The sequence below is a fragment of the Gossypium arboreum genome, chromosome 12 (assembly GCF_025698485.1).
Source record: "Gossypium arboreum isolate Shixiya-1 chromosome 12, ASM2569848v2, whole genome shotgun sequence".
Taxonomy (NCBI): Eukaryota; Viridiplantae; Streptophyta; class Magnoliopsida; order Malvales; family Malvaceae; genus Gossypium; species Gossypium arboreum.
Genome location: NC_069081.1, coordinates 55,743,558 through 55,766,621, shown reverse-complemented (window position 1 = coordinate 55,766,621; position 23,064 = coordinate 55,743,558). Strand labels below are relative to the sequence as shown.

Sequence of the window (23,064 nt, the reverse complement as noted above, 5' to 3'; positions counted from 1 at the left end):
TAGTCTAAAAAAATGAGTTTGAGCAAAAAAAAAAAAATTAGACATGTTTAAAAGATGGGCTAGACTCAAGCTTGAACATACAAAGCCCGAGCTCGATTCGACCATATCCATTTTTAAGTTTGTAATATTTTATATTATGTAATTTATAACACATAAAAATTAAATTAATAGTAGTATAAAATACTATTATAATGTAAACATTACATAAATGTTAAAATAATTATATATAAAATTTTAATAAATTAAAAATAATATAAATATATATTTTTAAATTTATATGGGTGAGCCTAAAATAGACTTAGGATAATTATTTGCCGATATGAGACGGACTTGAGTAAAATTTTAAGTCTTTATTTTTTTCTGACCGAACTTAAATAAAAATAAAATATATTAATATTCTACTTAAATCCAATATAATGATGGTGACATATGATAAATAAATTTGATGAAAATCAAGGAGACTCAAACAATAATAATGATTAAAATAGTGCTGCGCACAATTACGTAAATTACCCTCCACAAATATAACTGAAATTACCTGTCATTGCCAACCAGATAGATCAGGGGGCTCCTAAATTTAATAGCCTAACATTCTATTAAAAGCATTCTTTATTTATTTGAAAGCTTTCCAAAAGTTGTTTAGTCTTCAACTGGCTGACAGATTATTATACTACTTTAGCTTAAACAGCTTTGATTTCTAATAATAAAATTAGTATTTTCCCACACTTTTTGACAACTTTATCATTACTATTATTATTATAATAATTTTTTAAAAAATAGAAAAATGTCAGTTAAAGCAAAAAAGAAGGGTGCCCTGAACACCCTGGAACAATGCAACATTCATGACCTATTTAGTTTGCTCTCCTCCCCTCCATCATCACAACATTCACATTCACATAACCAAAAACAATAACAAAAAAGAATAAAAAATCAAAGGAAAGTAATAAGGATTGAAAAGATGTTGCAGAGAGCAGCTAACAATGCATATTCATGGTGGTGGGCTAGTCATATCAGAACAAAGCAGTCTAAATGGATGGATCAAAACCTTCAAGGTATTTCTTTTGCTTGATGTTTTTGTTTTTTTCTTGTAATAATTTCTGGGTTTTGAATCTTTGATGTCTGAACTGTGGGGAAAATGCAGATATGGAGCAACAGGTAAAGGCTGTTCTTAAGCTGCTGGACGAAGAAGGAGACTCGTTCGCAAGGAGAGCCGAAATGTACTACAAAAGGAGGCCCGAATTGATCCATTTTGTGGAAGAATCCTATAGAGCTTATCGAGCCTTAGCTGAAAGATATGATCACTTATCAACTGAGCTACAAAATGCTAACAGCACCATTGCTTCCGTTTTCCCAGAGCAGCTTCATTTCGCGATGGAGGACGAAGACGAATTCGGGTCTCCCAAGTTCTCGAAAAAGCCATTGGAGAACTCGAAGGGATATTCCTATGTCCCCTATGTTCCTGAGTACTCGAAAGCCCATCCATATCTTACTGACAACTCCAAAGGCCATTCCTATCTCCCCTACGTTCCCCACAACGCCACAGGCAATATCGCCTCTGTCCCAAATGTCCCAAACCCTCTATTTAAAGATGCTAAGGGCTCAGTCACATCAGGCTTCAAGAAAAAGCAACAGAAGATAATATCACCAAAAGGGAGTATTAGTGTGATTCCGAAATCCGGTTTGAGTATACCCCAAGGACTTGATGCGATTCATAGGCTTCAGAAACGGATCCTGGCATTGCAGACCGAGCAAGAGTTCGCTCACAGCACCTACGAGAGTGGGATGGCCAAGTATTGGGAATTAGACAATGAGATTCAAGAGATTCATAAGCAACTTTGTGGCTTGGAAGATGAGTTTGGCGAAGGTAAAGCGATTGCAGATGATGAGGCTCGAATCCTGATGGAAGTGACCGCTTTGAAATCTTGTAGAGATACATTGGCTCAGCTCGAAGAGAAACAGGAGAGGTCTGCAATGGAAGCTCAAATCGAGCATAAAAGGGTCAAGGTTTCCAGGGAGAAGTTGAACGCCCTCAAGAAAAAGTTCCATCTCTTGAATGAAGTCAATCAAGAAAAGGGTGCTAGCGACAATGATGATAACCAAAAGAGAAAGGAAATAGAATCTTTAAAGGGGAAGATCAAGAAACAGTTTGAGGTTTTCTTTAGTGGAACTTTGAGTGTGACGGAGATGGCTGAGAAGATCGATGAACTCGTGAACAACGTGATCAACTTAAAAAGCACGGTCACATCTCAGTCGATTCTTGTCCAAAGACTACGAATCGAGATCGATGAGCTACAGGGTCAAATTGAGGTGTTGGAAGATGAAAAAGCCACATCGATTGATGGGAAAAATGATGTGAAATTGAAGAAGAAGATAAGGGAAATGGAGGGGAAGTTGAATGAGATTCAGGATTTGAGCCAGACTGTTGAAGATAAAAACAACAATCTCCAAATCTATTTCACTGAAGCAAATTGTAGTATTGATCATATTTCCGAGAAATTTGATCGTATGATGCCATTGCCAGATGACAAGGTCGATGAAGTAGAGAAGAGCTCATCCATGGAAGTCAAATCATCAAATGAGAAGGAGACCAAAACAGGAATTGAGCTTGAAACAACAACAACAACAACAACAGGAACTGTCATGGTGTCTACTTCATTGCAAGGGAAGGACACCGAAGCCGCAAAAGAGCATGAATCTGATGCAACTTGTACAAATGGAGGGGTTATTAGCCATGAAACTTCAATGGCTTCGGAGAAATGTGAAGACTCGACAGCGCGAGTTTCTTCACTGACAGTGAACACCATTGCCAAAGTTGGAATAGAAGGGGATGAGCCAAACTCGAAGCAGTTGCTGTCGAAAGGTATTGAAGACAAAGCGAAGGATATATTGATGGAATACAGTTTGAAGCTTCGAAACCAGGATAAGGATACAGAGAAGAAGCTGAAGGAAGCTGAGGCAAATAACCAAAATGGGATGTTTGACATAATGTCGCAGCTGAAAGAACTTAAAGAGAGTAATGCCATGAAAGATGAATTAATCCGATCCTTACAAGAGAAACTAAGCCAAACAGGTGTTGGTGAAGCAAGTTCAGTGATTTCTGAGAAAATAGTGGTTATCGAAACTCAGCCTGCAGAAAGCCGAGTAAACGGAGGCTTCGATGTGATCGATGCGGTGATGCAAATTGCCAAGTCGGGAACTACTTCAGAAATCGAAGATAAGTTCCGGGCGGACATCGATGAACTACTTGAAGAGAACTTGGATTTCTGGTACAGATTCAGTACTACATTCCAAGAGGTGAACAAGTTTGAAGAACAAGTGAAAGATTTATCGGCGGAGGTATTGGAAATCGAGGAAAGACGAAAGGAAAGCGGAGATAACAATGAAAACAGTGTGAAATATGCGCCGCAATCAGACGCGCGGCCACTGTACAAACATCTGAGAGAGGTGCAGAAGGAGTTGAGAGTGTGGATGGAAAAGGGTGTAATGCTAAAAGAAGAACTGAAGGAGCGGTTCTCGTCATTGTGTGAGATCCAAGAAGAAATAACAAGGGCTCTGAAAGCAAGTGCTGAAGATGATGAGTTCAAGTTCACAAGCGACCAAGCAGCCAAATTCCAAGGCGAGATATTGAACATGAAACAAGAGAACGTCCGAGTTGCAATCGAAGTGCAAGCTGGTCTGAACAATGTAACAAAATTGCAGCTTGAAGTTGAGAGGAACCATGCAAGATTGAGTGAAAAATGGGGAATTTCGGGGTCTAAGAACCGCCAAAGTGGCCAACTGCAATGCTCCGAAAGGCGGTCTAGAGTTCCGTTGAGCGCATTCCTCTTCGGCGGCAAACCGAAGAAGCAAAGGATATCCATCTTGCGTCGGATGAACAATGGTTTAATGAGATCAGTCAATAGTAGCAAATACTAGATATTAATTTAAGTAAATTGATCATTGCTTTATGCTTGTATTAGCTTTCTACTATTAAGTTCTTCATTATTAATATTTGCTTTTACTGGCATTGCATTTAAGAGCTAATGAAATTAACTTTAAACGATCAATCCCTTCTCTCCTTAAAATTTCTCATTCAGATAGGCTGTTGTGTAAGGTTTTGTGATGTGAGATTAAACACGGCTGATATATTTGTCTCACACCAAATTACTATCTATTAATTATAAATGATTTTATTTAAATTTAATTATAAATATATATAAATATATTTTTAATATTATATCAATAATAAATTTAGACTTTCAGACCGGGTCGGCTTAATTAAAAATGGGTCTAATTAAAAAAAAAATTATAATTTTTGGGGCACGGCCCAAATGACACATTGACAAATGAATTTCAAATTAAGAGATTTTTTCGATTTGAGTAAAAAAGTAAGAGGAAAAACAAATATAAACACCATGATTGGTTGAATTGTTAAAATTTAAAAATTATTTTAATTTTAAAATTTAAAAATTATTTTAATTATTTAATTCTATTTGATGATAATTTTATTATAATAAAATTTAATTTTAATTGAACCATAAAATAATATATTATTAATATTATAATATTATAATATAATAATAAAAATCATTATAATATATATTTATTTATTATTTACTATTATTAAATATATTTTTATATTCTTACTTATATTTTTCTATTATGTTATATGTTATGTTTATTTTATGAGTAAATTCTATTTTATATATTTTATATTAATATAATTTACTATAAAAATTTTATAAAGATTTTTATCTCTTATTATTCAAAATAATATGATATAAATAATAAATAAAATAATTTATTTTATGAAATAAAAAGATAGAAAGTAAAGAACAAAGAAAATAAGAGAGTAAAAGAGAGAGAGCGTATTTTATTGATAAATGGGAAAAATTACAAAACTTCTCCAAAGTCGTAGAGACTTTTAATGACTAATAGAATTTAAATAATATCAAAACTTGTCTAGATTTTGATGGACATTTACTTAATAAAATATTCATAACACTCCCCTTTGAATGTTCATTTGTAGATAATGTGTCTCGTTAAAACCTTATTAAGATAAAAACCTTGTGGGAAAAAAATTCTAGTGAAGGAAAAAGAGTATGCATATCTATTATACACATAATATGTTGGCTCATTAAAAACCTTACCAGGAAAACCCAATGAGACAAAACATTGGTTAAAGGAAAAAGAATACAACATGTATTTACTCCCCGTTATGAAAACATCATATACTTTCTTATATTCTACGTATTCAATCTTAAATACTAGTTTATCAAATGACTATTTGAATGTATTTGCTAAGCATTTATATCACCATTCTTTTGAAAGTCATGAGTGAGGGAAAATTTGTGGGAAATATATTTTGATCTCTCCAGGAGTTTCAACAATAATCATAACAAAATTTAATCATGATTCTTCTATAAAAACATAAATAATCATTTTACAATCATCCTTCAACTACCATTCAATCAGTCAAATTTACCACATATATTCAAATTATTTCAATCATATAAATGAACGATTTCCCGAGAATTTTAATATGCTTCTAGTATTTTAAATCATTCAAGGGTTTTAATATAAATTTTACTATATAATGGTTCATAAAAGGTTGTAACAACAACCATTAGATGTAAGTTAAAATTTTTATGAACTGTTAGTTTGATATTATTTCTAAAGGTTATTGTATCCACCACAAAAGAATATTATATCTTTTCATAATCAATGCCAAGACTTAGAGAAAAACTTTATATTTTTATTCCGCTTTTGCAAAACTACTTCATTTGCAAACTCATTGGTTTTATACCTTTAGATATTTGGATTACTAGTCTAAAAACTCAACGAATTTAATTATACTTGAGTTGCGTCTTTCTATTTTGAACAATCTATTTCATATCTATATTTCTCAACAGATTTGTTAGAATTAAGTGACCCGAATCCTTATTTAAATAAAATACAATGGTAAAATAAAATAAAAGAAGAATCCATATATAACTACACTTCTTTTATTTTATTTTAGAATAAGGTTTTTAAACCTTATTAAATTCCATATATTTGATATTTATTAGAATAAGGTGTTTCAGTCTTACTAGAATATGGCTTTACAAGCCTATAAATAAATATAGTCTATTCCTCTTGTAATTAATTCGAATTCGACATAGTGAATTTTCTTCTCCTCTGCCCGTGGTTTTTTCCCGAAAGGGTTTCCACGTAAAAATCTGTGTGTTTTTTTTATTTTATTTTATTTTATTTTCACAAATTGGTATCCGAGCTTCCGGGTTATTCATCTCGATCACGGTAATGGCGTCTTAATTCCGTTGTTGGATCACAACACCAGATTTGCGTTGTGGCAGATTAAGATGCAAGCAGTTCTTGCACAGATGAATCTGGAGGATGCCCAGCTAGGGATAGATAAGATGCTTTCGACATTAACATATGAAGAGAAAAAGCGTAAGGATCGAAAGGCGTTAACATAATTACATCTGCATTTGTCCAACGAAATTCTGCAGGATGTGATGAAAGAGAAGACTGCCGCTGCATTATGGAAGATGCTAGAACAAATATGTATTTCGAAAACTCTAACAAGCAAGTTGCATATGAAGCAGCGTCTTTATGCTCATCGTTTAGAAGAAGGTGCGCCTATACACGAACACTTAACAGTGTTTAAAGAAATTCTCTCAAACTTGGAGGCCATGGAGGTTCGGTATGATAAGGAAGATCTAGGGTTGATTCTACTTTGTTCGTTGCCCCCGTCTTATTCAACCTTTAGAGACACGATTTTATATAGCCGCGAGTCTCTCACAGTTGATGAGGTTTATGATTCCTTAACCTCGTATGTTAAGATGAAGCGTCTTGTGGTTATACTCGACTCTCAGGGAGAGGGTCTCATTGATCGTGGGAGACAAGATCGGAATGTTGATGATGATCGTGGTAGGACACAAGAACGGAATCCTCGTGGTAAATCTAAGGGTAGATCAAAGTCTTCAAATAGAGGTAAAACTTGTAACTTCTGCAAGAAGAAAGGACACATTAAATCTGAATGCTATAAGCTACAGAACAAGATTAAAAGGGAGGTTGCAAATCAAAAGGGAAAACAACCAGAAAATTTCGGTGAAGCTGATGTTGTAGAAAGCTATAGCGATGGTGAACTTCTAGTCGCTTCTGTCAATGATTCTAAAGTAAGCGATGAGTGGATACTTGATTCAAGCTGCACCTTCCACATGAGTCCTAATCGAGATTGGTTTACAACTTACGAAACAGTGTCTGAAGGTGTTGTTTTGATGAGAAATAATACTTCATGTAAAATCGCAGGTGTTGGAACAATTAAAGTTAAGATGTTTGATGGAGTTATCAGAACACTTAGTGATGTACGACATATTCCAGAATTGAAAAGAAATTTAATTTCGTTGAGTACTCTTGATTCAAAAGGGTACAGATACATAGTAGAAAGTGGGGTTTTAAAGATTTCCAAAGGTTTCCTTGTTGTGATGAAAGGGCAGAGAAAGACTGCCAAGTTATATGTTTTGCAGGGTGCTACTGTTACTAGTGATGTAGCTATCGCTTCTTCTTCTTTGTCAGATGATGATATTACTAAACTTTGGCATATGCGCCTAGGGCATATGAGTGAGAATGGCATGGCAGAATTGAGCAAAAAAGGACTTCTTGATGGGTAAGGAACTTGCAAACTGAATTTCTGTGAGCATTGTGTTTTTGGGAAGAAAAAAAAGAGTTCGATTCACCAGAGGAATCCATAACACGAAGGGAACGTTGGAGTATATTCATTCTGATCTGTGGAGGCCATCCAGAGTACCTTCGAGAGGTGGAGCTAATTATATGCTAACCTTTATTGATGATTTTTCTAGAAAAGTTTGGGCGTTCTTCTTGAAGCAGAAAAGTGATGTGTTTTTCGTATTTAAGTCTTGGAAAATTATGATTGAAAAACAGACTGGAAAACAAATAAAATACCTCTGTACAGACAATGGCTTAGAGTTCTGTTCTGATGAGTTTAAAGTCAGAAAGGATCGTGAGACACTTGATAGTTCGTCATACTCCACAGCAAAACGGCATTGCAGAACGAGTGAACAGAATGATCATGGAGAAGGTTCGATGTATGTTGTCAAATGCCAACTTACCGAAGTCATTTTGGGCAGAAGCAGCCTCTACTGCATGTTTTTTGATCAACCAATCTCCATCCGTTGCCATTAAGAAAAAGACTCCACAAGAGGTATGGTTTGGTAATCCTACTAATTATTCTGATTTAAAGATCTTTGGGTGTCCTGTGTATGCTCATGTTGATAATGGAAAATTGGAACCGAGATCCATTAAATGCGTTTTTCTTGGTTATAAAGCTGGTGTAAAAGGGTATAAGTTATGGTGTCCTGAAAATAGAAAAGTTGTGATTAGCAGAAATGTTGTTTTTGATGAAAATGCTATGCTACCTAACTTATCGCTTAAAGACTCTTCCAATAAAGAAAATAAAAATCAAGTAGAGCATCAGATTAATACAGAGTCAACTCCTCAAACCAGTACAAAAATTGAGAATAGAGTTGCTTCTTCACCACAATACTCTATCGCTAAAAATAGAACTAGAAGAGAAATTAAACCTCCAAAGAAGTATGCCGAAGCTGATGTAGTTACTTATGCTTTAAATGTGGTTGAAGATATAGATGCAAACCAAGAGCCATCTAATTATTCTAAGGCGGTTAGTTGTGAAGACTCAGAAAAATGGATGTTTGCTATGCAAGAGGAGATTGAGTCACTTCAAAAAAACAAAACATGGGATCTTGTGAAACTTCCTAAAGGTAAGAAGACTGTTCATTGTAAATGGATGTTTAAAGAGAAAGAAGGGACTTTAAGAGTTGAAGAACCCAGATATAAAGCAAGGCTTGTTGCAAAGGGTTACAGTCAAATTCTAGGAGTGGACTTCACAGATGTGTTTTCCCCAGTTGTGAAGCATAGTTCGATTCGAGCTTTGCTTGGTATAGTGGCCATGCATGATTTGGAGCTTGAGCAGTTAGATGTAAAAACTGCATTTTTGCATGGAGAACTTGAAGAAGATATTTACATGTAACAACCAGAGGGTTTTATAGTCTTAGAAAAAGAGGACTATGTTTGCTTGCTGAAAAAGTCCCTTTACGGTTTGAAATAGTCACCAAGGCAGTGGTACAAGAGGTTTGATTCCTTTATGACTTCTCATGATTTCAAAAGAAGTAGTTTTGACAGTTGTGTTTACTTTAAGAAAAATAGTGATGGTTCTTTTGTGTATCTACTTCTTTATGTTGATGACATGTTGATAGCAGCAAAAGATAAAGGAGAGATAAAAAAGGTCAAAGCCCAACTAAGTGAAGAATTTGAGAAGAAAGATTTGGGACCAGCAAAGAAGATACTTGGTATGGAGATTCTCATAGATATAAAAGCAAGTAAATTGTACCTAAGTCAGAAGGGGTACATTGAGAAAGTTCTTTGTAGGTTCAATATGCAGAGTGTTAAGCCTATTAGTACTCCTTTAGCAGCCCATTTCAGACTTTCATCGGCTTTGTCTCCACAATCAGATGATGAGATTGAGTACATGTCATATGTTCCATACTTTAGTGCAGTGGGATCTCCCATGTATGCTATTATTTGTTCACGTCCGGATTTATCGTATGCAGTTAGTGCAGTTAGCATATATATGGTGAATCCCGATAAAGAACATTGGAAAGCAGTTTAGTAGATTTTAAGATATTTACAAGGAACTACTGATGTTTGCTTACAGTTTGGAAGAACTAGAGATGGAGTAATTGGGTATGTTGATGCTAATTTTGCTGAAGACCTTGATAGAAAAAGATCTCTCATAGGTTATGTCTTTACAATCGGAGGTTGTGCAATTAGTTGGAAAGCCACTTTGCAAACTACAGTCACTTTATCTACCACTGAAGCTGAGTACATAGCGATTACTGAGGCTTGTAAAGAAGCTATTTGGTTGAAGTGACTCTTTAGTGAACTCAATGAAGACCTTCAAATCAGCACAGTATTTTGTGACAGTCAGAGTGCCATCTTTCTTACAAAAGATCAAATGTTTCATGAGAGAACAAAACACATTGATGTTCGGTATCATTTTGTTCGTGATATTATTGCTTCTGGTGATATTGTTGTGAGCAAAATTAGTACTCATGAAAATCTTGCAGATATGATGACTAAGTCACTTCCTATAACCAAGTTTGAGCATTGCTTAGACTTGGTCGGTGTTCATTGTTGAAGTTAAATCCTTAAGGGGTTTTATGGAAGAGGTGGAGAACTTGTTCGTTGAAAGTTCGCGATGAAGAACTTGTTCATTGAGAATTCGTGCCAAGGTGGAGATTGTTAGAATTAAGTGACCCGAATCCTTATTTAAATAAAATACAATGGTAAAATAAAATAAAAGAAGAATCTATATAGAACTACACTTCTTTTATTTTATTTTAGAATAAGGTTTTTTAAACCTTATTAAATTCCATATATTTGATATTTATTAGAATAAGGTGTTTCAGTTTTATTAGAATATGACTTTACAAGCCTATAAATCGATATAGTCTATTCTTCTTGTAATTAATTCGAATTTGACATAGTGAATTTTCTTCTTCTCTGCCTGTGGTTTTTTCCCGAAAGGGTTTCCACGTAAAAATCTGTGTGTTTCTTTATTTTATTTTATTTTTCACAAGATTTATTTCAAGATCCTCCTTTTATTTCATTATTTCAACAATAATATTACATGAAAACCGTTGTCGACTAGGTTTATTATCAGTTCCACATTTTCTCGAATTGACATAACATATCGAGATATCTTATTTTCACTATTTTCATCTTCAATTTTAGGTGCCTGAATCTCTTCTGGAGTTTTACTTATTAGTCATGTCTTGGGTCTCTTTTGGAGCACCCGCCTTCACTATGTGATCATCTAGATTTATTATTTTCTTTTATGAGAATTTTCATATTTGAAACTTGTAATGAGGTATCCTTGTTGAACTTCTGGTTCAAATTACTCTTCCCCCTAACTCATTACAAGTTATTATTTCTCTTCTCCTAATGTAGAGAAAACTATCAAACCAAAATAGTAATCACAAATCATGTCATAATTGAATCTCCAACACATTTAAAACATATAATAATACAAGGAGACTCGTAATTAATATATATTCCCAACTTTCTTTGAGGATTCACTCATCTTTGTGCGTTGTGGTGGAGCAATTAGAACGTATACACGCATACAAAAATTTAAAGATGAGAAATATTTAGCTCTTAATTAAAAACCAATTGTAATGGAAAGTATTTATAACTTATTGGCCCGATGCGTATAACACGTAAATCAACATAATTTCATGTTGAAATAAGAAGTTTAGTTCTCATAAGTAATGGTTTAGACATTAATAAGATTAGTTCAATCAATAATTTCTTTAAACCATTATACGCATAAATAACAAGCTTTTACAAAAGCTTTTTAAACTCAATCAAGAAAAGATTGAGATACAAACTCATCAGCTTTAGCAAGATAAATTGTCTTAAATGCATAATCTAAATTTAATTATTTAAACAAGCAATTTTGCAAACGAAATGTTGTAAATTGATAACACATATGTGATTATTTTGTAGATGCATCTACCAAAATCATATAATATCAAAACCATTCACATGGTGGATGAATGAACCCATATTCATTTCAGAGATGCAAGACATTAAATCTCAACTTTAGCTAGTGAGTTTCGAATAATAAGTTTTCATTGAGAGTAAGCAACAAATGAGAATTCTTTAAATTAAAGAATCTTCTGGTTCTTTAATGAATGTCCATATGAATTATCAATTAATTTTCACATCATAATAGATCTGAGATGGCCTAATCGGTCACGCCAAATTGTAAAAGTATGTGGTTATACAAACTTCTGGTTTGTAGTAACATGTGCCTCAATTGCACTGATATGTGTATAATATAAACCTGATGAAAAAACAGGTAGTTTTTCCAAAATATATTTCTTTCCACATTCAACATTTGTAATATATAGATATTCATTATTTTTCTTATTCGTAGTCTCAATGTGATATCCATTAATACGAATATCTTTAAAACTCAATAAAATTCTTTGAGACCTGGTGGAACATAAAGCATCATCAATGACAAATTTTATACCTTTAGGTAATAATATAATAGCTCTTCCGGAACCTTTAACTAATTTTGTACTATCAAATATTGAAATAATATTTGTTTGTTTCAGTACCAAATAAGATAAGTATTTTCTATCTGTAATGATAGAATTCATTATTACATCCTCATATCATTCCTCAAAGAATATTAATAGAAACAAAATATTTGGGCATACACCACATATATGGTTAATAATCTTTCATATCACATTGATAACATAAGTTATCTTTACCCTTTAAAGAGTTATCTTGAGAACTATCATTGTTCTCTTATTTATTACTATGTTTACACTTTTAGTGATCCATGATTATATCTTTTATTTTCTTTATGTTTGCATTCACTTCAGGGAATGCAACAAATCTAGTAGGACAGACTTTTAAACGTCTCCATTGATTGTTTATTTCATAATTAACATCGCAAACACATGTGGATTTCAAACTAGAATCTATCTATTCATGTTGTCATGATTAGTCTCCAATTATAATAAACATGATAAATAAATAAATCATAGTAAAATATACCTGAAGATCTTTAACATCATCGTCATCACCCACGTAAAGATTATATAAATTTCTTTGGATAATGATTACCCATGGTGCGTAGGCCTCAATTGAAGACTGAAATTGCAATAGCTTTAGAAGGCAATCAACAACAACTTAAGCAACAGATTTGGAGTGACCGTATTATAAAATAAAAGAGAATCGTGATGATAACATGTTATAAAAAAATAAAAAGTAAAGAACAAAGAAAATATGAGAGCAAAAGAGAGAGCGTATTTCATTGATCAATGAGAATAATTACGAAGCTTCTCCAAAGTCTCTATTTATAGGCATAAATGAAGTAGAGATCTACTTTTAATGACTATTAGAATTTAAAGTATATCAAAACTTATCTAGATCTTGATGGACATCCATTTAATAAAATATTTAAAATAGTTTAATCATTGTAGACCATTCAAATGAAGATGTTATATTCTACTCAAATTTCTTTTACTTAGAGATTGAAGCTATAAAAAGGTATCACCTTCAAATCTTTTAATACAACTTCCAAAGTTTAGAAGTCCAAAATTTCACAAGTGGTCTAAAGAGAAGATTTTGAAGTAGAATATTTCTCTAAAATCATAAGAAATCTCTAAAGAACTCAAAGAAATTCTTTAGAACATTGCATCAAATCTAAAGAAAGTTGCCCTCTGATCTTGGTTAGTTGATAAAAAAGAGGTTAAACCTGTTCTTTAAGATCAAGTCTAGAAGGCCTTTGAAACAGAATCATCCATCCAAAATCCAGTCTTAGAGACCCTTGGATAAAAGTTTTCCCCAATTTAGTTGTCTCAATACAAAGGAGATAAAATTTATTCTTTAAGATCTAGTCTTGACAACCCTTAAAGCGGATCACATTAACCTAAGATCAAGTCTAAGAGATCCTTGGATCAACTTTTCATCACTCATCTTCAATATCAAGTTCAATGACCTTGAAGCATCTAAATTGATTCAAAATAAAGTCCCAAATACATTTAAATCCAAATCTAATTAAATTCTCAAGTAATCAACTCTGCAAACCCATTTTCAAGATTAAGTTCAAACACCCTTGAAGTGGATTGCATTTATTCAAGATCAAGCCCACACGACCCTTGGATCGAAGCTTCATTAAAAAAAGAATCAAATGATTTATCTAAAAAGTGTATCTCGGAGTTTAGAAATAAAGTTCTTTTATTTGATTCAAATTTCCAAGTCTTATTTTGACTTAGAATTTGTGTGTACAGTTTGTAACATCGTTTGATTTGTATAATGTTGATACTACAGAGGCAGACAATGATTTTCAACCTCTTTAGGATTATTGTCGCTCATGGCCTAGAATTGCTATGAGCTTAGAAAACCATAGACAATTCACAATATTTCTAACTTTGTTTGGAAAAAAAGGTCTCGATGTAGTTTTCTTGTAGGAAACTAAATGTATTGCTTTTGATATGGAAGTTTTTAAAAGATGCTGATAACTTCACTACTATCTTACTATTTATTCTATTTGGTAAAGTTAGTGGGCATTCCTTTTTGGGAAAAATAATCCATTAGTCACCTTAAAACATGATCGTTCCTATTTCAGTCACTTTAAAAAAAATATCAATTTAGTCACTGTTATTAGTTAAATTGCTTAAAATGATAGCTATTTAATTTTCCTTAACGGAAATATGGTCGACCATGGCAAGTAATCATTTTTTCGATTTTAATTTTTGAAAAAGCCAAAATGGCATGATTAGAGGACGTTAGATGGAAACAACAAAGGGTTAAAGAGAAAACAATAAAATCCAAAAAAAAATTAAACCCCTAAATAGTCTAAACGAAAAGGAACTGATTTTTGAAATAATTTGATTCAGAAGGAAAAAAACCCTAAGTCTCTTGATTTGGGAAAATAGAGAGAAATTTTCTTGTGAAAATATTACTTTGTTTGATTTTGAGGGAATTAGATGGATCAAAATCAAGAGGTAATCACTACATTTGTTTGAATGGAGCATAATGGATAGGAGAGTGCTGCGTTTGGAGGGGCAACCATTTGTGAAATACATTTTTTTTAGTTTCAAAGTTTTATTACAACTTATTGCTTAGATTTTGTAAAGTTTATGTTGGGTTTAGTAGTTACTAATTATTTTTGATATTAGGATTTATATTTTTTTGGTTAGATTATGGTGAGAAGTTCATGATTTCGTGTATTCAGTGTTTTATTGAATACATTAAAGTGTATATTGCTTGTTTTAGCAATATTATATGATAAGAATATGATAATTTGTTTGATAATGGTAATTGATGCACTACCTTAATTAACAGTGTGTAATTTTGACTTTTTTCTTGGACAACTGCTGTGAAATGTTGGCTGTTATTTTTTTATTAAATTAGTAGTCATTAAGAATAGGTAACAATAAAAAATATATGGGTTATGCTACCACTTGTGTAGGAATTATTAAATAATGGTTTTTGATAGTAAAATATTCATGTTGTAATACTCCACACTCGACTCGATCGCCGGGTCTGAGTTATGGGATGTCACATCCGTTGCCGGAATAACTACGATCAATCAAATACATAATACAATCATTTAAACATGCAAATAGTGCAATACATTATCATAATATGATACATTCTCATTTTCGGGTCTTATACAAGCTTATGAAAGCTCTTTTACTATCCTTAGGTCTAATTAGGACCAAATTGTAAAGTTTACAAGATACCGGGTTGACGTTGTGACTTTGGGGATACCTTGTCGTGACACAACTCACTGATTAGGTCGCTCATGACGTTAAAGGGGGTCGACATTGTGATGTGACTATCTGTTTCAAAAAGTCCAATTTGGTACCTAATCAATTTAACTAAGTATACAAGGTAACTCTTCCATTCATCCAATCAAACAAAATGCCACAATCCAATATTCATTCCTAAGTGTTTAATACATCTTATACATATACACTACATCAATTACACCATTTCATTCATTATATATATACACTACATCAATTACACCATTTCATTCAAACACACAAGTAAATTTCATGATGTTAAGCATTTAACCCTTTTGACATACTTACATATACATACATGTTACAATTCATCTCATGCATTTCAAACTATGCCAATTTCAACTATTCCATTTGCCGTAACCAAAATTTCAATTCTAGCTTCAAAATTAAACATGACCAATATTATGCCAGAAACTGACTTAACCTAGGTATATGACATATGTTTAAAAAAAATGAGGCTATACAAACATTGTTGAGTCTAGGGTTACTGGCTAAATTGTAACACCCCTTACCCATATTTGACGTCGGGACAGGGACGAGGCATTACCAAACTTGTACTCATACATTCATACAAAAAGTCGGGCTATAAAATTTTTCTTTAAAACAACTTCATTCATACATACACAAATTGTCCCTAATATGGGCCTACGAAACAACCATTGGAAAAGGATCAGGAATAAATCGGGAACTTTTAGAAAAGTTTGGGAAATTTTTCCTAATACAAAGCCACACGCCCATGTGAGACAAGGGACACGCCCGTGTCCTCTAGCCGTGTAACTCTCTGACTATGATGTCAGCACCAATTTAGGATCACACAGCCGCATCACACGCTCGTGTGGCCAGACCGTGTGGTCAATTAAAATTAAATGAATTTTTCATAAAAAGGTGCAGGCTTCACACGACCAGAGTACATGCCCATATGGGTAGGCCGTGTCCCTCACACAGCCAAGACACACACCCGTTTCTTAGCCCGTGTGTTTACTACTGAGCATACTGACTTGCAAAAATAGGGTGCAGGGGACACACGGCCATTCCACATGCCTGTGGGACAGACCGTGTGTCACACACGGCCTAGACACATGCCCGTCTGTCTGCCCGTGTGGATAATTTGAAGGCTATTTTCCAAGCCAATTGCCACCCTTAATCACTCATGCACTTAAGCATATTTCATAGCATGCAACATGACATATTTAGACACTCAATATTCAACACTATAGCACTTTCACATCTTTATAATATCATCCTATTGCACATTCCCTTAATCACACCATTTGGGAGCATTTTATACAAACTTCATGCAAATCAACTTAATTATCAAAATTTCAAGTTGCACATTTATAACTATTGTCATCTTAGGTTATTAAACCATTCTTTATCTCTTACTATTTAATCCATACATCTTCATACACCCACCAAGCAATCATATTCATATCATCAAGACAATATCTCATCATATATCCAGCACACAACCACATAGAACATCATCAAGGCATCAACACATGCATGCATGAACAATTAGATATTACAACCTAAAAATCAATCATGAGCCATATGACATGGCTATTACAAAATGAATCATCAACATCATAGGCCTTCAGAATTTGGCCAAATCGTATGACACATACCATAAAATGACCAAGTCCCCTATACATGACATACTCAAAATAACAAATTCATTATACCCAATGTTCTTTTGATAGTGTGATCGAATGCTCTGGCAACTTCCGATCCCTGAGCTTGCTTGGAGGAACTACAAAGGATGGAAAAGAGAGGAGACTAAGCATTTAAGCTTAGTAAGTCCACATGCAAATAATATGCAATATTAGTAAACCATAATCATGTAAGACATAATAGCATAACCACCAAGATTATTCATTATTCAAGCATTCTAGCTCATTTATCAAGTATTCATATATTATATGAATATACTTTCTCATCACATATCATCCTTTAACAAGGCATCACTCATGAGTATAACGTACGTACCTGTACATATCCGTAGCATATCAAATAACTTTACATTCATTACTATGCCCATCTTGGGACTTTCATCGCATTATTTATTATAATGCCCGTTGAATACTCGGAATATTATTAGATACACGAAAACTTGCACATGAGTGCCACATAAACATACGTAGCCGAAGCTACCTCATATCATGCAACGCTCACAATGGAGCTACTCACGGGCTTGCTCGTATAAGCTATCATCAAGGTGTAACTACACGGGCTGCTCACAAAAGCTGTCAGGTATCCGATCACTCAAAGATTACCTAGCGACCGATAGGAAACACAAGACCATTGCCCGAAATTCAATCACATGTATCACATCCATTATGAACTCGGACCACTCAGTGAGCTCGGATGCCATATATATCACGAACTTGGACCACTCAACGAGTTCGGAATTTTTAATTCCTAGTGACATGTCACTTGTATCCTAAACTATTCCTATGGTTCAAATGAGGTTTTTCTCACTTGCACATTGCGCCTCTATTACACTTGCTTGTGACATCGTGGATAGTGACCATAATATCATTCATGCTTATAATAGTACCATTAGACATAACATACATAATTAGCAATAAAATAATAATCACATAATGTTAACACAACATAATATACCACATTGTCACATTATTTACACATGTACTTACCTCGGTACAAAAATGATGGTAATCGAGCCTAATTGTCGTATACTTTATTCTTCCCTCGATCAAGACCCAGTTTGTAACACTCCTTACTTGTGTCAAGGGCACACAAGCGTGTCCTTGTGTCCACACGGACGTGTGACCCTGTTTTAAGAAAAATTTTCTAAAGTTCACGGTTTAGTCTTGAACTGCCCCTGATGTATGTTTTGGGCCTCGTAGGCCCATATAAGGAACGATATGCTTGTTCTTGAATAAATTTTAAATTTGAACAAAATTTTATGGCCCGTTTTTACATAGTAGTGTACGTTCAAGTCCGGTAACTCCTCGTATCCTGTACCGGCATTGGACACAGGTAAGGGGTGTTACACGGTTCACATTTTTCTTTATCTATAATGCCAAATTTAACTTGTTTATTAATCACAGTATGCTAATCGATCCATAATTCATGCTCTGGTGATATTACCTTTTTACCCCTATCTTTTCATTTATTTATGATTTAGTCCCTAGGCTCGTAAAATGAAATGCATGCATTTTCTTGGTTACCCAAGCTAGCCAAACCTTTACTCTACTTATGTCAGGCCATATTTTCCTTTATTTCACATTATTACTACTCACTTATACACTTTTACAAACAAGTCCCCTTTTTAGGTGTTTTCACTAAAAAACAGCTAGTAAAAGATGTTTACCATGCATCAAACATTCATATTCCTCCATTAATCAACAAAATACATGCATGTTACACATGGGTCAAATTTCATACATGAACCCTAGCTCAAAATATAGCTAGAAATGGATAGATCATGCTTCAAGGACTTCAAAAATACAAAGAACATTAAAAACGGGGCTAGGGAGCACGTACAATCAAGCTTGGAAATGTTGAACAAAACCCTAGCTATGGCTATTGAGAAATTCGGCTAGCACTTGGAGAAGATGGACACATTTTTTCTTTGATTTTCCCTATTTATTCTTTTAATTACCAAATGACCAAAATGCTCTTAAGGTTTTTCTTTCAAAATTTTCCTATGCATGTTCATTTTTGTCCAAAATTATAGAAATTTGTCAAATTTCTAATTAGGACCCTCTAATTCATAATCTAAAGCAATTTCATGCTTAAAGCTTCTACAATGCAAGTTTTGCATGTTATTCAATTTGGTCCCTAAAGTTCAATTAGACATTTTATGCATAGAATTTCTTCATGAAACTTTCACATAAGCATGCATTCATATCATAGACCTTATAAGAATCATATAATAATTATTTTTATCTCAGATTTTTGGTTTCAAAACCACTGTTTTGACTAGGCCCTAATCCAGGATGTTACATGGATGTTGGAATCACTTATCTTAACCTTGAGATATACTTGTACTTGCGCACGGAATAAACAAACCATACGTTGAATGAGAATGCTCAGTGGTACTTTCATGATTCAATATCAAATGCACACAATCAAATTCAAATCTAATGTTTAACTCATTCACAATACCATTTATACTTATAGTTTCCCTTTACATATGATACAAATACATATATAGCAACTTGCATACCAATTCACTAATTTTTGCACATGACTTACCATACTGTTTCCCATTTATTTCCTCTCCAAATTATTCAATTCGTACCTTCATCTATTAGCATATACCAATTTCACATAATTCATTCCTATATCAAATTCTATTATCAATCCATAAGTTCATACCAATTTCACATAATTCATTTTAATTTTAAATTCTATTATCAATCATAAACTCATACTAAATTCACGTATTTCATTTCAATTTCATACTCCATTATCATTTTATAAGATTACACTAGTTCCACTTAATTCACTTCAATGTTATATCACATTATTTTATCAAATCCATTTAATTACATTTTAAAGTTCCACTTTCCAACTATAACATTTCACTCGATGGAACCCTAGTAAAACAGATTTGGATACACAAGTAAATTACACTAGGTGCTTGCTCGAGCTAAAATTACATCAAGTAACTTATCTGAGCTAAACCTACATCATATAATGTCCGATGATCTGCAACAAATGTTGGATTTCGTTATAACCTGTAATAATCACCATACAAGTGCACATATGCCCTTATTGGCATGCCAATCGTATCTTAACCTTTTTACTAAGGTCACACGGGTATCAATTATACATATTTTCATTTCTATCCTTGTAATCGGTTACTTCACATTTTTACATCCTAAATCATTCACATTCACATATTCACATTTTTACATCCTAAATCATTCACATTCACATATTCTGTGACAGCCCAAAATTGACCCTAGTCGGGATGTGGTTTCGGGACCACAAAACCGAGGCATAAAAATAATTTAAAATTTATTTTGATGCCTATGATATGTGTTAAATTGTGTGTGACATTTTTGATGATTTGATTTAGTGTTATAAATGTGAATTTCACTAGAAAGGGCCTAGTAGTAAACTTTGAAAGTATGATAGGGAAATGTGTGATGACTAATTAAAGCATGCATGCAAAACAATGGACTTGCATGTCAAATACCCCTTTTTATAGGTGGTGGCGGCCATGGCAAGAGAGGATGGGCAAAACATGTCATAAACATGTTTTGTTGGTGCATTAGGGAGAAATAATAAACAAAGGAGCATGGGTAAGAAAAGAATGAAAAAATGTGTGTGAGTGTGGTATTCCCCCATTGCCGTGAGTTGTAGAGAAAGAAAGAAAAAATTTGTTCATCCTTTCTTTGAGCCAAAACTAAGGAAGAAGGAGGATTTTGCTCCATTTTGGTTTAGAAGAGATCTAGAAGGAGATTTGGCTATACTTGCATCAAGATTAAGGTATGTTTGAGGTTGTGTCATGAGATTCATGCATGTTTTAGTTGCTAACTTGATGTTCATGTTAGCCCATGGTCCAAATCCTTGTTGTGCCATGGAAATGGTATTTGGCCAAGTTTGATATTGTGTTAAAGCCATTGAATGCTAAATGTGAAGCTTGTTGATGATGCATGCAATGATGGATTGACTATCGTTGAAATTTCTTTTAGCATTCTTGAGTAAGACATTGAATCCTTTGTTTAACCATGACCAAAAAATTAAAAGGGTCTGTGTGTGATGTATTCGCCATGGTATGCTCATGAGCATGGTTTATGCTTCTTGCATGTTAGTTAAAATTTGTGTTTTGGATGGTTATGGACACCTTGAAATTCTGCCTTGCACCTATATGTGTATATATGTTTGCACATGATGTTTTGGTTATGAAGTAAGTGATAAATATGTTTGTTTAAAGAAGAAAGTGTTGAAGAATGTTTGTGAAATTGCAAGTACATTCGCCTAGTACACATATGATGTGAAAATCTTGCAATTTATTGTTGATTTTGTGTAAGTATGACTAAGTATAATCGGCCACATAAGGGGAATTATTGTGCATGCATTCGGTTAGAGGCAAGCTTAATGGTGCCTATTCTTGACTTAGGTAATCGGCTACCTTGTTGTGAGCTAAGGCCGAATGTGTGCGTAATTAAAGAAAATTGACTAAAGTGCTTAGTTATGTGATGTTGAGTCAATGATGTGTATTCGCCAAGGCTAGCAAGCGAGACTTTAATAAATTGAATTTGTTTGAATTAGCTCAAGAGCTAGAGGGCCACAATTGGATAAGGGAAGGAAAAGTGATCGAATAGTCGTTGAAGCCGCTCGACAACATCCGAGGTAAGTCTTCAAGTAATGACCCTACTTGAATTATGTGAAATGAAATTATGGATGTGTAATGATTACTAATATATGTGTGTATGAGTATTTGAATGGTACCCGGCTAAGTCCCAAGGCAATTACGCTAGTGATTATATTTGTGTTTGAGCCTTAGTAACGAAAATGAAACATGAATGTGTAATGATTATGGATGTATGTGTGCATGAGCATTTGAATGATATCCGGTTAAGACCAAGGCAATTGTGCTAGTGACTTTATCCAGCTAATACCAAGGCATTCGTGCAAGTTGTTATATCCGCAAATACCAAGGCATTTGTGCGAGTCGTTATATCCGCTAAGACCAAGGCATTCGTGCGTGTGGTTATATCCGGTTGTATTCAAGAAGCTTGGGTCAAGGTGAGCGTTGGTTGCTGTAATACATTTAATTAGTACGCCAAAAAGCCCAAAGGATAAGGTATGTTTACATGTGCAATGGAAAAGTCGATACGTTTGAATAATATTCGCCAATCGACTAACGAATTTTCAGCTCTTGAATTGGTTGATATCTTGTGAATGTATATGTTGATGAAGTGTGAAGTAAGTATGATTATGTGAATGTGTATAAATGAAATGATTCATTTGGCTATGTGAATGTAATGCTTTAGTTAAAACCGATTTCATTGCTTGAGATTTACTAAGCATAAACATGCTTACCCCGCTGCTTTGGCTCTCTGTTTTATAGATTTTGCTCGCTAGCGATCGGATTCGGGATCATTGAAGTGAAGTCATCCACACTATCAAACCCCTTTGGTACTCTTTTAGTTGAACTTTGGATATGGCATGTATAGGACTACCCTGGTTGTTTTCAAGTGCTTTTGTGATGTATATGTGTACGGCCATGCGAAAATGGTTCGTAAAAGTGAGTACTGAATTAGACCATTTGTGGTTTGTAATTTTATATGGTTTCATGATGTTATTATGGATTGAATGGGAGTGTTGGTCACATGATCAGCCATTTGAATGGCTAAACATGATCATAGGTGGACCTATGTATGACTAGACTATAGTTGGTCCATGGAAACTACAAAATAGGTAAGGCCTACCTTAAAAACAGATGCTGCCAGTTGCAGTGACGTGGATGTGAAAAATCACCAAAATTTTTAGGAAGGGTATTAAATTGTGAATAAGTTATGCAAACGAACCTTGACGAGTCTATTTTCATATGAAAGTAACGAAACGATCATATGAACAGTATACCGAGAGATATTAAAGTTCTCGTGAGACAGGGCCAGAACGGTTTCTGGGTCCCCTGATGCGACTTTGAAAATTTACTATA

At 33.9% G+C, this 23,064-nt stretch overlaps 1 protein-coding gene across 1 annotated transcript; it reads left to right on the top strand.

The window, feature by feature from the left end:
* The first annotated feature begins 783 nt into the window (after positions 1 to 783).
* LOC108465194 (protein NETWORKED 2D-like) lies at positions 784 to 4,046 on the top strand. The gene is made up of 2 exons (XM_017765514.2): positions 784 to 1,052; positions 1,142 to 4,046. Exons 1-2 carry the CDS (start codon positions 959 to 961, stop codon positions 3,913 to 3,915), a joined length of 2,868 nt encoding a protein of 955 aa, XP_017621003.1. The 5' UTR covers positions 784 to 958; the 3' UTR covers positions 3,916 to 4,046.
* Positions 4,047 to 23,064: the final 19,018 nt, after the last annotated feature.

Bases quoted from the DNA above. Each gene is read 5' to 3' on its own strand.
- LOC108465194 (XM_017765514.2), top strand. From the start codon at position 959: ATGTTGCAGAGAGCAGCTAACAATGCATATTCATGGTGGTGGGCTAGT. The intron at 1,053-1,141 runs GTATTTCTTTTG...GGGAAAATGCAG, and splicing joins GATGGATCAAAACCTTCAAG to ATATGGAGCAACAGGTAAAG.